A 25,002-nucleotide genomic window follows, 5' to 3' on the forward strand; every position below is an offset into this window, starting at 1 on the left:
GGTTTAGAGGCAGTTATGGTAATTCATAGGCACCGATTTATCAAATGCCGGACGGACATGATTCGCTGTAGCGAATCATGTCCGCCCAGCATAGCTAAATGACGACAGCATACACTGTTGACATTTATCATTGCACAAGCATCTCTGGTGAAATGCTTGTGCAATGCCGCCCCGCTAGCAGGGGATGTCAATCATCCTGATCATATCTGATCAGGATAATTGCAGTCCGCCACGTCAGAGGTGACAGATGAGTTAAGGAGCAGCAGTCTTAAAACCGCTGCTTCTTAAATACTGTTTCTGGCAAGCTGTAAGGCTCACGTGGAATAAGCAGCATCCACTGGTTAATAAATCAGCCCCACAGAATCTATGTAAAAGTAAGAAAAATGTTTAAAACATTTTTTTTATAAAAAATATCAAGAATATAAAAAAGTAAAAATGATGTATGTTACGAATATTTTTTGCATGACAAAGGTTAATTAAAAACTGTTTTATTATATATTTTATTTATTTATTGTCTACTAGTCCTAAAGCCTGTGTACACGGGCCAATTTTTTTAAGTACCGCGGTTCCAACCCTTGCTCCCCCCCTCTCCCCCCTTTCTTTTGCGCTCTCTCTTCCCCTCCCCTCTTCTGCTCTCTCCCCCCTCTTTTGCTCTCTCTCTCTCCCTCTTTTGTTCTCTCTCGCTCCCCCTCTTTTGCTCTCTCTCCCCTATTTTGCTCTCTCTCGCCGCCACGCCCGCGTAATGCCTGGCCCCATATATGTCGCCTGGCCCCACATATGTCTCGCCCGGCCCCACCCACATCACGCCTGTCCGGCCACACCCACTCCACGCCAGATGCCAGGTGAGGTAGGCCAAGTGTGTTTGTCCTCGCTCGCAGTCTCTACTGCACATGACAGCTTCGGACAAACACACTTGGCCTTTTATTATATAGGATTATTATTATTTAAATTGAAACTTGCAGGAAATATATATATATATATATATATATATATATATATATATATATATATATATATATATATATATATATATATATATACACAGTTGTATGCAAGAGTTTAGGCACCCCTGACAATTTCCATGATTTTCATTTATAAATAATTGGGTGTTTGGATCAGCATTTTCATTTTGATCTATCAAATAAATGAAGGACACAGTAATATTTCAGTAGTGAAATGAGGTTTATTGGATTAACAGGAAATATGCAATATGCATCAAAACAAAATTAGACAGGTGCATAAATTTGGGCACCCTTGTCATTTTGTTGATTTGAATACCTGTAACTACCTAGCACTGATTAATTGGAACACACAATTGGTTTGGTGAGCCCATTAAGCCTTGAACTTCATAGACAGGTGCATCCAATCATGAGAAAAGGTATTTAAGGTGGCCAATTGGAAGTTGTTGTTCCTTTTGACTCTCATCTGAAGAGTGGCAACATGGGGACCTCAAAACAACTCGCAAATGACCTGAAAACAAAAATTGTTCAACATTATGGCTTAGGGGAAGGCTACAAAAATCTATCGCAGAGATTTAAGTCATCAGTGTCCACTGTGAGGAACAATGAAGAAATAGAAGACCACAGGCACAGTTCTTGTTAAGGCCAAAAGTGGCAGGCCAAATAAAATATTGGAGAGGCAAAGGCAAAGGATGGTGAGAACGGTCAAAAACAGCCCACAGACCACCTCCAAAGACCTACAACATCATCTTGCTGCAGATGGTGTCACTGTGCATCGTTCAACAATTCAGCGCACTTTGCACAAGGAGAAGATGTAAATGTAGATGTAAAAGGGTAAGCCTTTTCTGCACACACGCCACAAACATAGTTGCTTGAGGTATGCAAACACACATTTGGACAAGCCAGCTTCATTTTGAAAGAAGGTGCTGTGGACTGATGAAACAAAGATTGAGTTATTTGGTCATAACAAGGGGCATTATGCATGGCGGCAAAAGAACACAGCGTTCCAAGAAAGACAAACAGTGACTACCCACAGTAAAATTTGGTGGATGTTCCATCATACAATGGGGCTGTGTGGTCAGTGCCGGTACTGGGAATCTTGTTAAAGTTGAGGGTCGCATGGATTCCACTCAATATCAGCAGATACTTGAGAATAATGTTGAGGAATCAATCACAAAGTTAAAGTTACGCCAGGGCTGGATATTTCAACAAGATAACGACCCAAAACACTGCTCAAAATCTACTCTGGCATTTATGCAGAGGAACAAGTACAATGTTCTGAAATGGCCATCCCAGTCCCCAGACCTAAATATCATTGAAAATCTGTGGGGTCATTTGAAGCGGGCTGTCCATGCTCGGCAACCATCAAACCTAACTGAACTGGAGATGTTTTGCAAGGAGGAATAGTCCAAAATACCTTCATCCAGAATCCAGACACTCATTACAGGCTATAGGAAGCGTCTAGAAGCTGTTATTTCTGCTAAAGGAGGCTCTACTAAATATTGGTGCAATATTTCTGTTGGGGTGCCCAAATTTATGCACCTGACTAATTTCATTTTCACGCATATTGCACATTTTCTGTTGATCCAATAAACCTCATTTCACTACTGAGATATTACTGTGTCCTTCAGTTATTTGATAGATCAAAATGAAATTGCTGATCCAAACACCCAATTATTTTTAAATGAAAATCATGGAAATTGTCAGGGGTGCCTATATATATATATATATATATATATATATATATATATATATATATATATATATATATATATATATATATATATATATATATATATATATATAATGATATCTAGGTCAGTCACTGGCTTCTTATTGTACTGGTTGAAGTGACAAACTTCCACAATTCCGATATAAAAAAAATATTGTTTATTCAACACAAAAACAACCATTTGAAATTGTAATAAATTATTTTTTTAAATCCCTCTATTATATGGAAAAAGGAAAACAAAGTATAAAATATTTGACATAATAGGAAGCTGAACACAGACAATAATGAGCATAATACCAAGTTATTGATTACCTGCAGACCCTCTATTGCTAGTCTCAGCATGCTTGGGGTAAGTTTGGAGGCCTGTTTGAAGGTAAAGTTGCTCCAGTCTATTATTAATACAAATCCATTGACTTGAAGTTCTGGATCTTCTATCATAGCTTCTAAAGAAAGCAGAATTGCACGCAGTATATCCACAAGCGTATACCTGCACAAAACAGGGAGATATATGTATTTAAGTAAGGAAATAATATTATTACTATTCATCTATCTATCCATTTATCTATCTATCCATTTATCTATCTATCTATCCATTTATCTATCTCTCTATGTATCATCTATCTATCTGGCTGTCTAATCTATCATCTATCTATCTATCTGACTGTATATCTATCTATCTATCTATCTATCTATCTATCTATCTATCTATCTGTCTGTCTGTCTGTCTAATCTATCTAATCTATCTGGCTATCTGTCTGTCTGTTTGTCTATCTAATCTATCTATCTATCCATTTATCTATCTCTCTATGTATCATCTATCTATCTGGCTGTCTAATCTATCATCTATCTATCTATCTATCTATCTGACTGTATATCTATCTATCTATCTATCTATCTATCTATCTGTCTGTCTGTCTGTCTGTCTGTGTATCTCTCTATCTAATCTTTCTGTCTGTCTATCTATTTATCTATCATCATCTATATTTGAAGAGTACATAGAGAACATTTTCTCAGGGGATTTTTCAAACATGATATTGATTTGATACGATAACCTCAGATACTCTGAGGAATAACTACTTAGCTATAATTTAGTAATCTGTCTCACATTGTATGTTTGGTACAATTAATCAAATACTGTGACAATACAATCCCATTTCCATGATACATTAAACAAATGTTTACCTTCTATTAAACACTCATTATATACCACACATTATACTTGTATTACTAAAAGAACTATTAATTAATTGTAGTGCTATTTAGAAGAAAAAAAAAGTCTAGAAAATGATTGCTTTATAAATTAGCACAAAGTTAAATATTTATTGTTAGCATTTTAGAGGGACATGCAAGTCCATCTAAGTGGCATAGTGGCTGTGATATGCCCTCTGCAATAAGTATGGCACCGTGTTGTAACCCCCCACACACACATATTCACTGTGGCCCTAATGTAAACAGACAATCAATGTGTAATCACAGGTTAGTCATTTAATGGGTAAAATAATTAAACATTTTAGACCGATTGACAGACCTGGGGAGATAAGAGTGTTTAAGACTTTAGTTACAACAAACAAAAACATGAAATTACTTTATTACATAAAGACCACAAGGTTTTATTCTATGTAGCTTTTTATTTTGACAAATATTAGATCTACTACATTTATAACAAATATATAACAGGCAATACAATCTCATTTTACAAAATGATGTCTGCTTAATTGCAGATCAAAAAGGGTACTGGGACCTATTCACGTTGTTTTCGGGCTGAATAATTATGCATTTGTGACCCTGCTGTTTCAGTTATTTTCTTTAGCAAGTGAATAAACAACTGGATGAGATGGTTTCTGCAAGGGAAAATAACGCAAGTTTGAGAAAAATGTCAACTTAATATTAGAGTTCAAGTTAAATCAACTCTAATGTGCGTGCAACCTAAGCTTATGAATAATAAAGTGTACTGCCTGGACATTAAGTGCCCATATAAAGAGACATTTTATTTTATTCTGCTTGACAGATACATTTATGAGTCATCTAGTTGTGAAGAAAATGCCTGTATACAAAAATAAATCTTTTGAGGGACAGCTATATTAAAATTGTTTCATTCCAAATCCTTATGGTTAGTTGTATGTTGATGAACTTTGACTATTAATTAAAAAGTTTAATGTATCAGAACTTAAAGAATTTTGTTTAAAAAAAAGAGATTAGATATCATAGTCCTAAAATCATAGCAAGGTAAAATGAAAGCAAAACTTCTTTATAGCTATCCTTTGATTCCTGACATTAAATAACAGTCATGCCAATTGAAAGCAGTAACATTGCACTTTTTTGGAGATATTCACTAAATCTGTAGTCTGTTGCTTCTCAGTATACCTCACAGTGCTGCTTTTATTGTGAAAAAGAAACAAACATTATAACAAACTTTATTGCTAAAGACAAAGGGGTAGATTTAACAAGCAGCGGATGCTGCAACCTACCCCCGTAGTTTCCAGATTACTAGAAACAGAAGTTAAGAAGCAGTGGTCGTAAAACCGCAGCTCCTTAACTCGTCCGCCACCTCTAAGGTGGCGGACAGCAATCATCCTGATCAGATATGATCAGGATGATTGACACCCCCTGCTAGCGGATGATTGGCTGTGAATCTGCAGGGGGCGGCATTGCACAAGCATTTCACTACACATGCTTGTGTACTGTTAAATGCCGACAGCATATACTATTGGCATTTAGTGATGTCGGGCGGACATGATCCACTACAGCGGATCATGTCCATCCAACATTTAATAAATCAGCCCCAAATTCTCATTCCTTTAACTTTAAATGCCTGTCACATTCAATTATTTAGTATACACAGTGATCTTGCTGATTCTCTGCAAGGCCACTAAATATATTTAATCATACCACCCTCAGTTACTTCTTTTCCAGAGAAGGCAGACCAAATTTGGCTACCCTATCCTCAAAACTGTCTTTTCCATTTAGTAATCTTGTTTCCTTCATTTATATCTTCTTTAATAAGGCTATTTGTTAATTTTTTTTGAGAAACAATTCCTAAAATTGTTCTCCAAACTCAATATGAGGTTAGCAGGGGGTGTCAATCAACACGATCATATTCGATCAGGTTGATTTCTGTCCGTGGCCTCTTTAGACCGTTGCTCCATAACTGCTGTTTCCGGCGAGTCTGAAGGCTCGCGCGGAAAGAAGGGCATCAAGCTCCATACGGAGCTTGAAAAATCGCCCCCTAGGACTTACTTGTATACTGGGATCAAATGATAATTTTTTTATTTACAAGTATACCCCTTTTTATACATGCTTAAATCCTAATTGCATTTTTAGTTGTTCCCTGGAATTGTGTACTAGTTTTTAATATATTTTTTATTTATAAGAATAATAAGAAATGCTTTTTGGTCTTTGATTCGTGTGTTTTCTCTATTTGGAAGGCCTTTATAGTAATACAATTACATGTTCTAATTCATTAGTGTGCGCTAAATCCCTCACATTATAGACGTCTATAAGGGCATGCTATCACTCAAGCGCGAAGCCAAAGATGCGTTAAAGCATGGAAGCTTTTAAATAAATTGTATTAAAGTTGGCTTTAAAAATTAAAATGTAAAGAATGTTAAGACTTTCTTGTTCTACAAGTAGGGAAGACATATTTGAATGTTTAGCCATACATTGGATAACTCTCTTCTTGACCCATGTAAAAAATAAAATGAAAATGATGTTGTATTGCAATATAGTTTTAAATCCTTCACACATACATACACATACATATGTACATAAACATATATACATACACACCTATATTATATCTACACACATGCAAATACACACACATACATACACATACCTATGTACATAAACATATATCCATACATACCTATATTATATCTACACACACATACATACACATACCTATGTACATAAAAATATATCCATACACACCTATATTATATCTACACACATGCAAATACACACACATACATACACATACACATGTACATAAACATATATCCATACACACCTATATTATATCTACACACATGCAAATACACACACATACATATACATACCTATGTACATAAACATATATCCATACACACCTATATTATATCTACACACATGCAAATACACACACATACATACACATACACATGTACATAAACATATATCCATACACACCTATATTATATCTACACACATGCAAATACACACACATACATACACATACCTATGTACATAAACATATATCCATACACACCTATATTATATCTACACACACATACATACACATACCTATGTACATAAAAATATATCCATACACACCTATATTATATCTACACACATGCAAATACACACACATACATACACATACACATGTACATAAACATATATCCATACACACCTATATTATATCTACACACATGCAAATACACACACATACATACACATACCTATGTACATAAACATATATCCATACACACCTATATTATATCTACACACATGCAAATACACACACATACATACACATACACATGTACATAAACATATATCCATACACACCTATATTATATCTACACACATGCAAATACACACACATACATACACATACACATGTACATAAACATATATCCATACACACCTATATTATATCTACACACATGCAAATACACACACATACATACACATACCTATGTACATAAACATATATCCATACACACCTATATTATATCTACACACATGCAAATACACACACATACATACACATACACATGTACATAAACATATATCCATACACACCTATATTATATCTACACAAATGCAAATACACACACATACATACACATACACATGTACATAAACATATATACATACACACCTATATTATATCTACACACATGCAAATACACACACATACATATGTACATAAACATATATACATACACACCTATATTATATCTACACACATGCAAATACACACACATACATACACATACCTATGTACATAAAAATATATCCATACACACCTATATTATATCTACACACATGCAAATACACACACATACATATGTACATAAACATATATACATACACACCTATATTATATCTACACACATGCAAATACACACACATACATATACACATCTGAACCCTTACCAGTCCAATTCCTTGTCATATACAATATCCTTTTAAGTCACTTTTATCAAATTTACTTCAATAAAAACAAACTATATTGTACATTTAATATGTATAAATAATGTATATAACATGTAACATACATAGTAGATAAGGTTGAAAAAAGATGTACAGTATGTATGAGTAAAATACTTTGGGGCATATTTATCAAGGTCTGGCGGACCTGATCCGACACTGCGGATCAGGTCTGCCAGACCTCGCTGAATACGGCGAGCAATACGCTCACCATATTCAGCATTGCACCAGCAGCTCACAAGAGCCCCCCTGCAGACTCGCGGCCAATGAGCCGCCAGCAGGGGGTGTCAATCAACCCGATCGTACTCGATGGGGTTGTATTGTGGCGATTCCTGTCCGCCTGCTCAGAGCAGGCGGACAGGTTATGGAGCAGCGGTCTTTGTGACCGCTGCTTCATAACTGCTGTTTCTGGCGAGTCTGAAGACTCGCCAGAAACAGGGGTCATCAAGCCCCACACAGAGCTTGTTAAATAGAGCCCTTTATCTTAATATATTATACACGCATATATTCAAGTCTTCACATTTTACTTCAGGTCTCCAACAGCGCTAAATTTTCCAGCACTATTATATGCTTGAGCACAACACATAACTCACCACTTGTAATAAGAGAGATAATAACACACCCTGCCTGCACTATTAACTAAAAATATTGGGTGGGCTAAAAAAATGTCAGCTGCTAAAATTACCTGGTAAATAAATATTGTACACGAATCTTGCAATATGGATAGCACACTCTGTGCTATTGGTTGAGCTTCACTTGTAATCTAGGTTTATATATTTACCCCCAGCAAATAGGTTAAACTCATAGCTAAATTATTGCTTGAGAGCTCTAGAGAACTGCGGTTCCCGAACAGTAATTGGTGCTGTACGAATCAGCAGACCTAGCTTCACAAGTGGGTCAAGTGACTAGTGCACTGATTTCCACTCTTAACCAATACTTTAACTATATATGTAATGCCATTGTGGGGATAACAAATCAGAGCATGTCATTTTATCACTATAATGGCCATTTTAAGTAGTAGGCAGTTTGCTTAATTTTGCTTCATATATTCATAATTTTAAAATGTTCTTACATATTCCAGTTTTAAGTCAGTTTTTCTAGTCTGCCAAATGCACAGACATGCCCTGATCTGCCAATTACACTACATAATTTTGTATCATCCACAAAAAATAAAAGGTTGCTCTTTATTCCCTGATAAAGGTCAGTAAAAATATTGAAAAGAACAGGACCTAATAATGTTCTATATAGAATCCTTCTTATCATGTTAGTTCACTTAGATTGTGGTCAGTTTGCTATCATTTTTTAGTATCCCTTACCCAGTTCATTAACCATGTGCTAATATTTTCATCAGTATCAACCTTCTTAAAATTGAAAATGTGGCATTGCATAAAAATAACCTTTGCAAAATATACATCAATTGAATTGGCTTTATCTAACATGTCACTTTTACAATATATTATAAACTCTCTTCCTGCTATATCTAATTTTATCGGAGAGTTTCTCTATCGTCAGTAAAAGACACAATACATGGAACTTTGATTTTAACTGTTCTTATGGGAATCCCCAGGGGAGAGTTACTATGAAATAAACTCACAGCTCCAACTTCAATGTGTTTCACGAATGTTACATTGTTCCAAGTATTTTTTCAGACAGTGAGGCCATATAGTGCTGATGTCAAATGCCTTTCCTGAGCCTACCTAGATATGCTCTTATAGAAAGTTTCAATAAAGGAAACTGAGGAAAAAAAGCTAATTTTGGTAATAGAATAAACTATAAAGTTATACACTCACCTGAATCATGAAAGATTAATTTTGAATTCCAAGTCCTTTTAAAGACCCCCATATTTAAGCTATTTGATTTTGCCAACACCTTTGGTGTTTTTTTTTGCATTGTTTTCTCTCATTGAAAGAGGAATATACATTGTGGAAGACTGGACACAAAAAGGTGAATATTAGCTGTATTTTGTAAGCAATGTGCCACAAAAAAAATGAAAATAAGTAGTATCTTTACTATAATCGCGTTTGTAACGCGTCCGTCGGGGGCGCCAGTTGCACACACATCCTCAAAGGAATGTTGGCTGCGCGAGGCAGCCAAAAGAATGTTGGCTGTGCGTGCAGCCAAAATAATCCACCTGGATGCAGCAAAGCTGCATCCCGGTGAATTCTGAAAATGTCAGGGTGGTGAAAGAATCACCCTGCCATTTTCGTAATCCACCTGGATGCAGCGTAGGCAAACCCGAAGTCTTAAAAAAACAAAACATGCAACCGCACAAAATAACAAAAAACACGTAACCACTTGCAAGAAATAAATAAAAACAGGTAACCGCCCGCACAAAGTATAACACAAAAAACCTAACCACAAAGTATTAACAAACACCAAAACCGCCAACCTCCACATAGCAAAATAATAAAGTAATTAACCCCTAATCCACAAATAACATAACCAAAATATTAACCCCTTAACTGCCAACTCCCACATTGCAATAATTCTAATTAACCTATTAACCCCTATACAGACAAACCCCCACATTGCAATAAACCTAATTAACCTATTAACCCCTAAACCACCAAACCCCCACATCACAATAAACCTTATTAACTCCTAAACCGCCAACCCCCCACAACGCAAATAACTAATTTAATTACTAAGCCCCCTAACCTAACACCCCCTAAATTAACCCCAATACTTTACACTTAAATAAAACCTAACATAAAATTGCAAAAAATAAAAAACTCCAAAATTACAGAAAAAAATAAACAAAATTATAAAATATAAAAAAATTAAACCTAATCCATATGAAAATGCCCCCCCAAAATAAAAACACTCCGTAAACTACCAATAGCCCTTAAAAGGGCCTTTTGTAGGGCATTGCCCTAAGTTAAACAGCTCTTTTACATTTAAAAATTACTAAATCCCCCCTAGCAGTAACCCACCCAAAATAAAAAAAACTAACACTAAAAAAAACTAAACTACCCATTGCCCCTAAAGGGACATTTGTATGGGCATTGCCCTTAAAAGGGCATTCAGCTCTTTTACTGCCCTTGAAAGGGCAATCAGCTCTTTTACAGCCCATTAAATCCCTAATCCTAAAAATAAAAAACAAAAACAAAAATTGAAATAAATCCTAACACTAAGCCCCAAATAGGTACTCACCATTCCTCAAGTCCGGCAGAGATCATCTTCTTTCTTCATGCGGTTAAAGGCGGCCTGGAGCGGAGGTGCGGAGCCGGCTTCCCCGATGTGTGGATCCTCAGCAGCGGTCCTCAACGGTGGTGGTCCTCAGCGGCAGCGGTCCTCAGCAGCGTGGAGGCTCCTCTTAATGTGATTGTCCGTCGCACACTGAAGATTTTTTTTTTTAAGGGCTATTGGTAGTTTAGTATTAGATTAGGGGGTGTTTTTATTTTTGGGGGGATTTTCTATAGGGGTATTAGTTTAGGTTTACATTTGTTATTTTGAAAAGCTTTGTTTATTTTTTTCTGTAATTTTAATTTTTTTTATTTTGTGTAATTTTATCTTTAGGGTTTACTGCCTAGTTAGTAAAAAATTAAATATTGTATAGTTTATTGAAGTTCTTGTAAAGTTTGTGTGATACTTTCAGGTCCAGTATATATACCCTGTAAAAACATCAGGAGGTGAAATGGTTTACAATCAGGTGGCGTTTAATGAGACAATGCTGTGTATATAGCTCAGGGGATGTGATGTAAAATTCAGTCTATGAATATGGCAGAGAAGCTGAAATGTGTCAGACTGATAGGAAAGCTTTGTCTGTTATGTTTTAATGTCTGGAAGATGTTTTTTTGAGACCATATGTTTTAATCCTACTTTAATCTTTAAAAAGAAGCTGAATGTTTAGCTAGAAGAGGAAAAAAGTTTAATTACTTTGATCAGAATATCTTTGATTTCCAAAAGGTACAGCATCCCAAGATTCCTATATTTCACATGTTAGACCTATTGTCTAAGGTATACATACATTATTAGAGCCTTTATCACAATGTCTTGATTCTATATTAAAGCCAATGGTACTAGAACTGGCAAGTTACTTGAGAAATACACTTTAATTCAGATTATAGAAAAAATGAATGACCTGAACAATGTAAGTCGTTAACAGTTGATGTTGAGTCATTAAATAGCCCTATACCATATGAGAAGGGTCTTTTGAGACTAGAGTATTTTTTGGCACATAGGAGCACATATAAGTGATTTTTAAAGTTATGTGTAGAGAGTGACTGAATTCTTGCTAAAACACAATTATTTTTGCTTTCTTGATGTATTTTATCTCCAAAATTTTTGGACAGCCATGGGGGAGCTGCCCACATTTTTGGAGAGAAAAATCAGTATAGGTCCAATATCATAATGTACAAATGATTTAGAGATGACCTGCTTTTTATATGGAGAAGAAATAGAAACATTAAAGGATTTTGTTGGTCATCTAAATGAAAATGATATGGACCTGAGGTTTACATTTGAAACAAACTAATGCGAGATACCCTATTTGAATGTTATGTTAAAGGCTAATATAAAAAAAAGTACTATAGATTCGACAGTTTATAGGAAACCTATTTCTAGAAATGCTGTTATGCATGCAAAAAGTAACCACCCTCAACAGATCTCAGGTGCAATAGCAAGGGCACAATTCATGAAGATACAAAAAATTCTGGAAGGAAACTTAAGGGAGAGAGGTTTTTCAAATAAAATAATAAAAAAGGCAAAATATTCAGTAGTGTTTATGGATAGAAAAATGTTAGTAAAGGACACTGTAAGGTATCAGAAAAAAACAGGAGTAACATTTGTAACAAAATATATTCTGCAATACTATCAGATTTGCAATATTGTATGAAGACATTTGCCTATGTTAATTGCAGACAATAGACTTAAAGACATAATATCCAGAAGATGTAGGTTTTTGTACAGAAAAGGTATGATGATGGTAATTGGCTGTCACCTACGGTTCCCAGGACTGAGAAAACACTCAGCTCATGGTTAACATTTAAGGGGACATACAGATGGACCTTTGCTGAATGTAAGACATGTAACTATCTAAAAGCTGGAGCAACATTCCATTCTGCTGTTACTGGGGAGGTGTTCAGTATAAAATCCTGTGTGAACTGCAGATTAACATATGTAATATATTCTATAACATGCACACAATGTCATCTGCAGTATGTTGGATAAAATGAAATAGGATTAGGAATAGAGAGCATCTCTCTAGTATAACAGTAGAGAAGAGGAAGAGACAGAAAAAGACAGGAAATATGCCCCCCCATGCTCAAACATTTTGTCACATGTCATGACAAAAGGGTGGGAACTTTGTCATTGAATGTGACAGAACAGGTTAGAGTAGAAATGAGGGGGTGACTGGGAACATTTTTGGGGAAAAGAGAGATATTTTGGATATTTAAATTGCAGACTAGAATACCAATGGGGTCTTAACTCAAGATATAGGGGTCAATTTATCAAGCTCCATACGGAGCTTGATGCCCCGTGTTTCTAAAGACCGCTGCTCCATAACCTGTCCGTCCTGCTCTGAGGCAGCGGGCAGAAATCAACCGGATCGAATACGATCGGGTTGATTGCCACCCCCTGCTAGCAGCCGATTGGCTGTGAATCTGTAGGGGGTGGCATTGCACCAGCAGTTCACAAGAACTTCTGGTGCAAAGATGAATGCCGACAGGGTATGCTGTCAGCATTTATCGATGTGCAGCGGACATGATACGCTACATGATACGCTACAATGTCCGCTCACACATTATTAAATTGACCCCATAGTCTAATTAACTATTGTGAGTAATATAAGTAACACAAGGGGACTGTAATAAAATTATTGAGCAATATGAAAGTATTAATAGTATTAATGTGTTAAAGTATTTTAAAAAGAGGAATAAACCCTGTGAAAGGCAGGACACAAAAAAGTGAATATTAACTACATTCCTAAATACAATAAATTAAATAAGCAAATGTCCCCCCAAAATAATGAAAATAAGTAGTATAACTATTAAATGAAATATTGTATAATTTGGGGGAGTTCTTGGCTTACTTTGTAAAGATTATGTGATACTTTCAGGTCCAGTATATGTACCCTGTAAATAAATCAAAGGACGAGAAAGGGTTAACCAGCAGGTGGTGTTATTTAATGAGACAAGGCTGTGTATATAGCTCAGGGAATGTGATGTAAAATGCAGTCTATGAATATGGGAGAGAAGCTGAAACGTGTCCTTTCTCTCATTGATTGCACACTCAAGTGGTCCATTTAAAACTGTCCCTATTTGTCCTCAGCAGACTGGAAACAGGTTACAACATGGCGGTGCTCTGTGCTTTTTTTGCACTAAAATGTTACACTTATTATTTCAGTGTTTAAACAGTATATATGTTTAAACAGTATATATATATATATATATATATATATATATATATATATATATATATATATATAACATCTGCATATTGTTCTAATGCCAATCTTTGCTATTAAATATCATTTTGTTTAGCACTTATTTAGTGTTAAATGTCCAGTGTTAAATGTCCCTTTAAGGCATGTGTTAAAAAATAAATAAAAGTAATACATTATAAAACACATGGTTAATGTACCACAGTGGATGTGCTGCCAAACCATTCCTAAATACACATGTAATGCATTGCAGCTCCCAAGCGGGACTTTAACTGTGTGTTTTACCCCTTTTCACAAAGTTATAAGCAAGCATTTGTGCATTAATAAAATGTTCCAACGCAACAGAGCATTTTATTATTGCACAGTTATGTCCCTAGAAGTGCCTGTTGTTTAATGATCTGTGCTACTAAAATAAGGCAAGCAATGGGCTGTTGAAAACAGAATTTGTGTGTTCCTGTGACTGAGAGATTATAAACAAGTAGATCTGCATCACTTGCGGTTTTCGACCTTAGTTTTATAGTTTGACAATGTGGATCCATGTTCAATCTGGGAACAGACACAGTGATAATGTGTTATACAATCCTACTATTTGCTAAACCACTACAAATTCTCTCAAACAATATCTAACCTTATTATTAAAACATAAAAAAAAACATAATTTATGCTTACCTGATAAATTTATTTCTCTTGTAGTATATCCAGTCCACGGATCATCCATTACTTATGGAATATATTCTCCTTCCCAACAGGAAGTTGCAAGAGTCCACCCACAGCAAAGCTGCTATATAGCTCCTCCCCTAACTGCCATACTCAGTCATTCGACCGAAAACATGCAGAGAAAGGAAAAACCATAGGGTGCAGTGGTGACTGTAGTTCCAATGAAAAAATTACCTGCCTTAAAGTGACAGCGCGGGCCGTGGACTGGATACACTACAAGAGAAATACATTTATCAGGTAAGCATAAATTATGTTTTCTCTTGTTAAGTGTATCCAGTCCACGGATCATCCATTACTTATGGAATACCAATACCAAAGCTAAAGTACACGGATGATGGGAGGGACAAGGCAGGAACTTAAACGGAAGTTACCACTGCCTGTAAGAAACCCTTTCTCCCAAAAAATAGCCTCCGAAGAAGCAAGGTATCAAATTTGTTAAATTTGAAAAAGTATGAAGCGCAGACCAAGACTCCGTCTTGTAAATCTGTTCAACAGAAGCCACATTTAAAAAAGGCCCAAGTGAAAACCACAGCTCTAGTTGAATGAGCTGTAATCCCTTCAGGAGGCTGCTGTCCAGCAGTCTCATAAGCTAAATGAATTATGCTTTTTAACCAAAAAGACAGAGAGGCTGCCGAAGTCTTTTGACCTCTCCTCTGTCCAGAATAGACAACAAACAAGGTGAACGTTTGATGAAAACTGTAGTAGCTTGTAAGTAAAACTTTAAAGCACAAACCACGTCCAATATTGTGTAATAGACGTTCCTTCTTTGAGGAAGGATTAGGATACAAGCATGGAACAACTATCTCTTGAGTGATGTTCTTGTTAGATACCACCTTAGGAAAAAACCCAGGTTGGTACGCAGGACTACCTTATCCCTACGAAGGACTAGATAAGGAGAATCACATTGTAACACAGATAACTTGGAGACTCTACGAGTCGAGGAAATAGCTACCCAAAAGGAACTTTCCAAGATAAAGATTGATATCTATGGAACAAAAAAAGGTTCAAACGGAACTTCTTGAAGAACCTTAAGAACCAGGTTTAAGCTCCATGGTGGAGCAACAGTTTTAAACACAGGCTCGGATCTAACCAAAGCCTGACCAAATGCCTGAATGTCTAGAATACCTGCCAGACGCTTGTGCAAAAAAATAGACAGAGTAAAAATCTGTCCCTTTTAAGGAATTAGCTGACAACCCTTTTCTCCAAAACATCTTGGAGAAAAGATAATATCCTGGGAATCCAGACTTTACTCCATGAGTAACCCTTGGATTCATAACAATCAGATATTTACACCATATCTATGTTCAATTTTCCTAGAGACAGGCTTTCATGTCTGTATTAAGGTATCAATGACTGACTTGGAGAAGCCATGCTTTGATGACATCAAGCGTTCAGTCTCCAGGCAGTCCATCTCACATTGATTCTATTTAGATGGTTGAAAGGACCCTGAGGTAGAGGGACCTGTCTCAGAAGCAGAGACCGAGATGGAAAAGATGACATGTCCACCAGATCTGCATACCAGGTCCTGCGTGGCTACGCAGGCGCTGACAAAAACACCAAAGCCCTCTCCTGCCTGGTCTTGACCTCCGGAGGAAATCCCACTCCCCCGGAAGAAAAGTCTGACGACTTAGAAAAACCACCTCCCAGTTCTCAACACCTGGGATATGGATAGCTGATAGACAAGAGTGAGTCTCTGTCCAGTGAATTATTGTAAGACTTCTAACATCGCTAGGGAACTTCTGTTCCCCCTTGATGGCTGATGTAAACCACAGTCGTGTATATTGTCCGACTGAATATGATGTACCTCAGAGTTGCTAACTGAGGCCAAGTCTGAAGAGCATGGAATATCACTCCCAGTTCCAGAATATTTATTAGAAGCAGGGTCTCCTCCTAAGTCCACTATCCCTGAGCCTTCAGGGAGTTCCAGACTGCATCCCAACCTAAAAGGCTGGCATCTATTGTAACAATTGTCCCATCTGACCTGCGGAAGGTCATACCCTTGGACAGATGGACCCGACATAGTCACCAGAGAATCTCTGGTCTCTTGGTCCAGGTTTAACAGGGGGACAAACCTGTGTAATCCCCGTTCCTCTGACTGAGCATGCATAGTTGCAGCGGTCTGAAATGTAGACGTGCAAACGGTACTATGTCCCTTGCCGCTACCATTAAGCTGATTTCATTCATGTACTGAGCCACCGAAGGGCGCGGATGGAATGAAAAACACGGCAGAAATTTAGAAACTTTGACAACCTGGACTCTGTCAGGTAAATTTTCATTTCTACAGAATCTATCAGAGTCCCTAAGAGGGAAACCCTTGAGATTGGGGATAGAGTACTCTTTCCTTGTTCACTTTCCACCCATGTGATCTCAGAAATGCCAGTACTACGTCCGTATGAGACTTGGCAATTTGGATGTTTGACGCCTGTATCAGGATGTCGTCTAAATAAGGGGCCACTTCTATGCCCCGCGGCCTAAGGACCGCCAAAGTGACCCCAGAACCTCCATAAAGATTCTTGGGGCTGTAGATATACCAACGGAAAGAGCTACAAACTGGTAATGCCTGTCTAGAAAGGCAAACCTGAAAAACGATGGTGATCTTTATGCATCACAATGTGAGGATAAACATCCTTCAAATCCATTGTAGTCCTCTATTGACTCTCCTGGATCATAGTTAAGATGGTACGAATAGTTTCCATCTTAAAAGACGGAATTCTGAGGAATTTGTTTAAGATCTTTAGATCCAAAATAGGTCTGAAGGTTCCCTCTCCTTGGGAACCACAAACAGATCTGAGTAAAAACTCTGTCCCTGTTCCTCTCTTGGAACTGGATGGATCTCATACACAATGTAAGAATGCCTCCTTCTTTATCTGGTTTGCAGATAATTGGAAAGGCAAAATCTCCCCTTTTTTGGGGGGGAATCTTTGAAAATCCAGAAGATATCTCTGGGATATAAATTCCAATGCCTAGGGATCCTGGGCATCTCTTGCCCATGCCTGGGCGAAGAATGAAATCTGCCCCCTATAGGATCCGTTACCGGATAGGGGTCCGTTCCTTCATGCTGCCTTAGAGGCAGCAGCAGGCTTATCTTTGTTCCAGGTCCGATTGTCTCCAGACCGCCTTGGACTGAGCAAAAATTCCCTCTTGTTTTGCCTTAGGGGAAGTGGATGCCACACCTGCCCTGAAGTTTTAAAAGGCACGAAAATTAGACCTTTCTTGGCCCTTGATTTGGACCTATCCTGAGGAAGGGCATGACCTTTTCCTCCAGTGATATAAGCAATAATCTCCTTCAACAGAATTCTTAGCCGTTAGTCTAGTCAAATGAACAAAGGCATCAGAAAACAAAGGAATTGGCTAGCATAAGCTTGTCAAATATATTCATCCAATGGAGTCGCTAACTGTAAAGCCTCATCAAGAGACTCAACCCAGAACGCCGCAGCAGCAGTGACAGAAGCAATGTATGCAAAGGGCTGCAGGATAAAACCCTGTTGAATAAACATTTTTTATCCATTGGATCTAAAAAGCACAACTGTCCTCGCCAGAGGTAGTGGTACGCCTAGCTAGAGTAGAAACTCTTCTCTCCACCTTAGGAACTGTCTGCCAGAAGTCCCGTGTGGTCGTAACTATTAGAAAACATTCTTCTAAAAAATAGGAGGGGAAGAGAACGGCACACCTGGTCTATCCCATTCCTTATTAAAAAAATTTTAATAAACCTCTTTAGGTATTGGAAAAACATCAGTACACACCGGCACTGCATATTATTTATCCAGTCTACACAATTTCTCTGGCCCTGCGATTGTACACATTCATTCAGGGCAGCCAAAGCCTCCCTGAGCAACAAGTGGAGGTTCTCAAGCATAAATTTTAAATGTAGAAATATCAGAATCAGGTTAAATAATCTTCCCTGAGTCAAAAAAAAATAATCACCCACAGACTAAGCATATTGTGAGGTAGTATCATACATGGTTCTTAAAGCGTCTGTATGCTCTGTATCTACCCCCAGAGCTATCTGCCTTCCTTTAATTTCAGGTAGTCTGACTAATACTGCTGCCAGAGTATTATTCACCACCTTTGCCATGTCTTGTAAAATAAATGCTATGGACGCCCTTGATGTACTTGGCGCCATTTGAGCGTGAGTCCCTGAAGCGGGAGTCGAAGGGTCTGACACGTGGGGAGAGTTAGTCGGCATAACTTTCCCCTCGACAGAATCCCCTGGTAAAATAAACGCTATGGGTGCCCTTGATGTACTTGGCGCCATTTGAGCGTGAGTCCCTAAAGCGGGAGTCAAAAGGTCTGACACGTGGGGAGAGTTAGTCGGCATAACTACCCCCACGACAGAATCCTCTGGTGATAATGTTTTTAAAGACAACAAATGATCTTTATTGTTTAACATGAAATCAGTACATCTGGTACACATTCTAAGATGGGGTTCCACCATGGCTTTAAAACATAATGAACACAGAGCTTCCTCTATGTCAGACATGTTAGAACAGACTAATAATGAGACTAGTAAGCTTGGAAAACACTTTAAATCAAGTTAACAAGCAAATATATAAAACGTTACTGTGCCTTTAAGAGAAACAAATTTTGTCAAAATTTGAAAAACAGTGAAAAAAGGCAGTAAAACAAACAAAATTTTTACAGTACATGTAATAAGGTAACAGAGCATTGCACCCACTTGCAAATGGATGATTAACCCCTTAATGCAAAAAACAGATAAAAAAAACGACATAGACGTTTTTAAAAACAGACACAACAAACTGCCACAGCAGAGCTGTGGATTACCTTCCCTATAAACGATTTTGGAAGTCTTTTTAGCCCTTTAGAAATGTCCTGTAGTATTCATGGGACTGCTGAGGGAATCTGGATGATTCATTTTGTAATTTTAACTGCGCAAAAAAGCGCTAAATTAGGCCCTTCCCACTCATATTACAACAGTGGGAAGCTTCAGTTAACTGTTTCTATGCAAAATTTAAGCCAGCCATGTGGAAAAAACTTAGGCCCCAATAAGTTTTATCACCAAACATATGTTAAAAAACTATTAAACATGCCAGCAAACGTTTTAAAACACATTTTTACAAGAGTATGTATCTCTATTAATAAGCCTGATACCAGTCGCTTTTACTGCATTTAAGGCTATACCAACATTACAGTGTTATTACCAATGTACGTTAAAAAACGATTAAACATGCCAGCAAACGTTTTAAAACACATTTTTATAAGAGTATGTATCTCTATTAATAAGCCTGATACCAGTCGCTATCGCTGCATTTAAGGCTTTACTTACATTACTTCGGTATCAGCAGTATTTTCTTAGTCAATTCCATTCCTAGAAAAATATTTTACTGCACATACCTTATCTGCAGGAAAAACTGCACGCCATTCCCCCTCTGAAGTACCTCACTCCTCAGAATGTGTGAGAACAGCAAATGGATCTTAGTTACGTCTGCTAAGATCATAGAAAAACGCAGGCAGATTCTTCTTCCAAATACTGCCTGAGATAAACAGCACACTCCGGTGCCATTTAAAAATAACAAACATTTGATTGAAGAATAAACTAAGTATAAAAAACCACAGACTCTCACGACCTCCTATCTATGTTGAGGCTTGCAAGAGAATGACTGAGTATGGCAGTTAGGGGAGGAGCTATATAGCAGCTTTGCTGTGGGTGGACTCTTGCAACTTCCTGTTGGGAAGGAGAATATATTACATAAGTAATGGATAATCCGTGGACTGGATACACTTAACAAGAGAAATCAGACCTTTGTGGTGTAGAAAACAAATGTATAGAACCATAACCATTATATACCCTAATTACATACACAAACTAATATAACACAGCCAACCAGAAGGGGGTATTGCTCTCACATACACCAAAAACAATTACAAATTAGACAATTCTAAAATATAATGCACATGATATTATTGTGTATATCTGTAAGGTTCAGAAGTATTCTATTGCTTATGTATTAACAGCCCTGTCATTAGTAGGTAAAAACCTACCTAATGCATGGGGGCTCCACTAGACAAAATACAACACGCATACTGTGCCCCTCACATGAAAGAGACAATTATTTATTTTCAAATGAGGGGTCTCATAACCCTTTAGATTTAGTAGATTTATATGGCAACCCCCTGTATACTGGGGGGTCTTTTATGAACCTATGGTCTTAAAGGGACCCTAGCACCACAACATATGCACTACAACATGGCAAGTCAAGTCCTTTTTAAAAAAAAGCAAAAGCTTATCTGTAAGGTAGCAGGTGGCTGATCTCCATGACATTTGAAAGAACCATGAGCACATGGAACAACATCGGGGGGGGGGGTCTACTGTATCTCCTATTCTGAACTCAGCAATCCTGTGTCCTTCAAGCTGATGGCTAATTGTCATAACTATGGCATATGCAGTACCTCTAAACATCAGTTTTTAGGTGATTCTGTCACATTTTAAGAGGCCTTTATTAACCCTCACCTCAAAAATATATAATTAAAGGCTATATTTAAAATAGTGATGTCCCACAAGGTGTTTCATGTCTATGACATGATCTTCATAGTGGCAGTAGCCAGTAGTCTCATTTTGTGGAGTTGTTGATATTAATGCTCATAGATCCATATTTCCATTTTAGGAAATAACTAATAACTTTGAGTGAATGTAAAAAATAAATGATATTTTATGAAAATCTATATAGGATGATATTTGGTACAACTAATTAAAGTTTTTTTTTTCTTTCTATCAACCTATTCAGAGTTTATACAGGTGTAGTAATATGGATAATTTATCAAAATTAGATAAGGCACCACTGAGAAATCAGGATTTTGTTTAAATTTAAAATGCATCAATTTTTTTTATAGTTTAGCCATTCCAGACTTATTCATTTCTGCTAAAATAATATTGCAATATGGTGCAAAGTGAACCCCCCCCCCCATACATTACAATACATCTACTGCTTTTTAATTATTAATATTTATTGAACAAAATAGGTTTGACATTCTAAATATTGATGTTTTTGGAACCTGCATCAGACAGTGCGGATCAGGTCTGACAAACCTCGCTGAATGTGGAGAGCAATACGTTCTCCGTATTCAGCATTGCACATTTACTCGTACTCAATCGGGTTGAATTGCTGCGATGTCTGTCGGGCTGCTCAGAGCAGGCGTACAGGTTATGGAGCAGCAGTCTTTAGACCGCTGCTTCATAACTGGTGTTTCTGGCGAGCCTGCAGGCTCACCAGAAACACAGGCCCTCAAGCTCCCCCTGGAGTTTGATAAATGGGCCCTTAAATGTGGGAAAATAAAATGTGTGTTTGAAATATTTAGGAAAAAATGACTTGCATGTTTCTCTTTATCCTGTACCATGGCTTTTGTTTCTTTTTATCCTGTACCATGTTGTGGTATGTATGCAAACTAAAAATAGTTTCTAAAAAAGGCTTGGGGGCCGATTTATCAATCTCCGAATGGAGCTTGATGCCCCTTGATGACTGCTGCTCCATAACTTGTCCGCCTGCTCTGAGGCCGTGGACAGAAATCAACCCGATTGATTAGCCACGAATCTGCAAGGGGTGGTATTGCACAAGCAGTTCTGGTGAACTGCTTGTGCAATGATAAATGACGACAGTGTATGCAGTCGGCCTGTATGCAGTCGGCCTTTATCGATATGCAGCGGACATGATACGCTACATCGTATCATAACTATACCCCTTAGTCTGCATTAAAAAAAAAAGTACTAATTGTATGGGTAATTCATAGAAAAAAATGTTTGTTTGTTTTGAGTAAATGCAATGAGTGAAAACAATAAAATAAATCTCTAGCACTGGGTTGTGAAATGGTTCAGCAGCTAGGGGTTAACCGTTAAAGGGTTGTTGAAAAATCTTGGAGAACAAGAAATGGTTGTTACTAATTATAGAAAAGTCCATTAAAAGAGTTTATTACAAAACACCAAGGGTGTTCCGTTTCACACAGCAATAAACTCCTAGTGAAATAGAAAACAGTTTGAATACCATGGGGTAGATTTATCATAGTGCAAACGGACATGATACGAATTAGCGTATCATGTCAGCTGCACATCGGTAAATGCTGAAAGCATACGATGTCGGCATTTATCATTGCACCAGCAGTTCTTGTGAACTGCTTTTGCAATGCCGCCCTCTGCAGATTTGCGGCTAATCGACCACTAGCAGGGGGTATCAATCAACCCGATCGTATTCGATCCGTGGCCTCAGAACAGGCGGACAAGTTATGGGGCAGCTTCATAACTTCTGTTTCCGTCGAGCCTGAAGGTTTTGCACGGAAACAGGGGCATCAAGCTCCATACGGAGCTTGTTAAATCGGCCCCCAAGATTCTTTTTTTTTTTTGTAAATCATTTTTTTATTGAGGATATACATTACAGAAACCAATGTATAGAATGTGTTACATACAAGTTTCATAAGCATCAAGTCTTATAATTAAATGTGTATGCATTTATCTATGAGTACACAATATGAGAAACAGTCAATTATCTGTACATGCAATAATTATAAGAAGTACAATAACAGTAAGAAGTGCAATAAAAAGTAAAAAATGTTAGATCTGTCTCTAGAAGACACTCAATTATTGAATTATCCTCTTTTTTTATTTACATTTGAAAAGTACTCTATAAATGAGAACAAAGCTGATCTTATCTAAGTCACGCAAATGTTTATAACAATATGGGAGACACATAGTCATGGGAGCGAGCTGATTACATGGCTCTGACATCAGAAGACACATAGTCATGGGAGCGAGCTGATTACATGGCTCTGACATCAGAAGACACATAGTCATGGGAGCGAGCTGATTACATGGCTCTGACATCAGAAGACACATAGTCATGGGAGCGAGCTGATTACATGGCTCTGACATCAGAAGACACATAGTCATGGGAGCGAGCTGATTACATGGCTCTGACATCAGAAGACACATAGTCATGGGAGCGAGCTGATTACATGGCTCTGACATCAGAAGACACATAGTCATGGGAGCGAGCTGATTACATGGCTCTGACATCAGAAGACACATAGTCATGGGAGCGAGCTGATTACATGGCTCTGACATCAGAAGACACATAGTCATGGGAGCGAGCTGATTACATGGCTCTGACATCAGAAGACACATAGTCATGGGAGCGAGCTGATTACATGGCTCTGACATCAGAAGACACATAGTCATGGGAGCGAGCTGATTACATGGCTCTGACATCAGAAGACACATAGTCATGGGAGCGAGCTGATTACATGGCTCTGACATCAGAAGACACATAGTCATGGGAGCGAGCTGATTACATGGCTCTGACATCAGAACAGTTTACCAAATAAAACAACGGCAATGAAATTTAAATAAACATGTGTCAACTGGTATCCTAAATTCTGAATATCTACATTGCTTATGCTTGTGTTTTTTGTATGATGAGTTGAGTTCTGATTTGAACTTATAGTATATCCTAGATAAGTCATGGTTATACTCTTATACTGGTTATAAGAAGCACATGGTCACAGGGCAAACTAATCATTGTCTGACTTTTAGACATATCTGCATAGAATGGCATTTTCATGTACTTATTTAGTTGCATAATTCCTATATCATAAAGAGTGAGACTTCTACGTGCAGATGATCTATTGCCATTACTTTTTTTGCACATGTGCTTCAAACAGCAAGAAAAATGTACTAACTAAAGCCATGTCAAAGGAATCGAATGCCTTTTGAGAGAGGGTGTGTGTGTGTAAAATAAACATGTGTCATTTGGAATACATAACTTAAATCTTAAAAGTCTATGTTATATATGTAAGCTTATGTTGATAGTATTAGACCATGTTTCTTTTTATGAGATTTATAATAGAGTTTAAGGAGAAAGAAGTATTATATTGGCACACTAACAGGTTATATATCACCATGGAGAATAAGGTGGTGAATAGCTTACCTAGCTAAATAGATACTGTGGAATGTTCCTCAATATAATATGTTATCATTCTAACTATAAACAAATATAAGTAATATAACTGCA

General features: G+C 37.3%; 1 protein-coding gene across 1 annotated transcript in view; it reads right to left on the reverse strand.

Moving 5' to 3' along the window:
* Window positions 1-25,002, reverse strand: part of CLVS2 (clavesin 2) — a 195,884-nt gene that overhangs the window by 113,901 nt on the left and 56,981 nt on the right. Inside the window, exon 2 of the mRNA XM_053710775.1 lies at window positions 3,004-3,178. Coding sequence (XP_053566750.1) covers window positions 3,004-3,178 — 175 coding nt within the window. The remainder of the gene's footprint in view (window positions 1-3,003; window positions 3,179-25,002) is intronic.

The sequence above is a fragment of the Bombina bombina genome, chromosome 4 (assembly GCF_027579735.1).
Source record: "Bombina bombina isolate aBomBom1 chromosome 4, aBomBom1.pri, whole genome shotgun sequence".
In the NCBI taxonomy this organism is placed as follows: domain Eukaryota; kingdom Metazoa; phylum Chordata; class Amphibia; order Anura; family Bombinatoridae; genus Bombina; species Bombina bombina.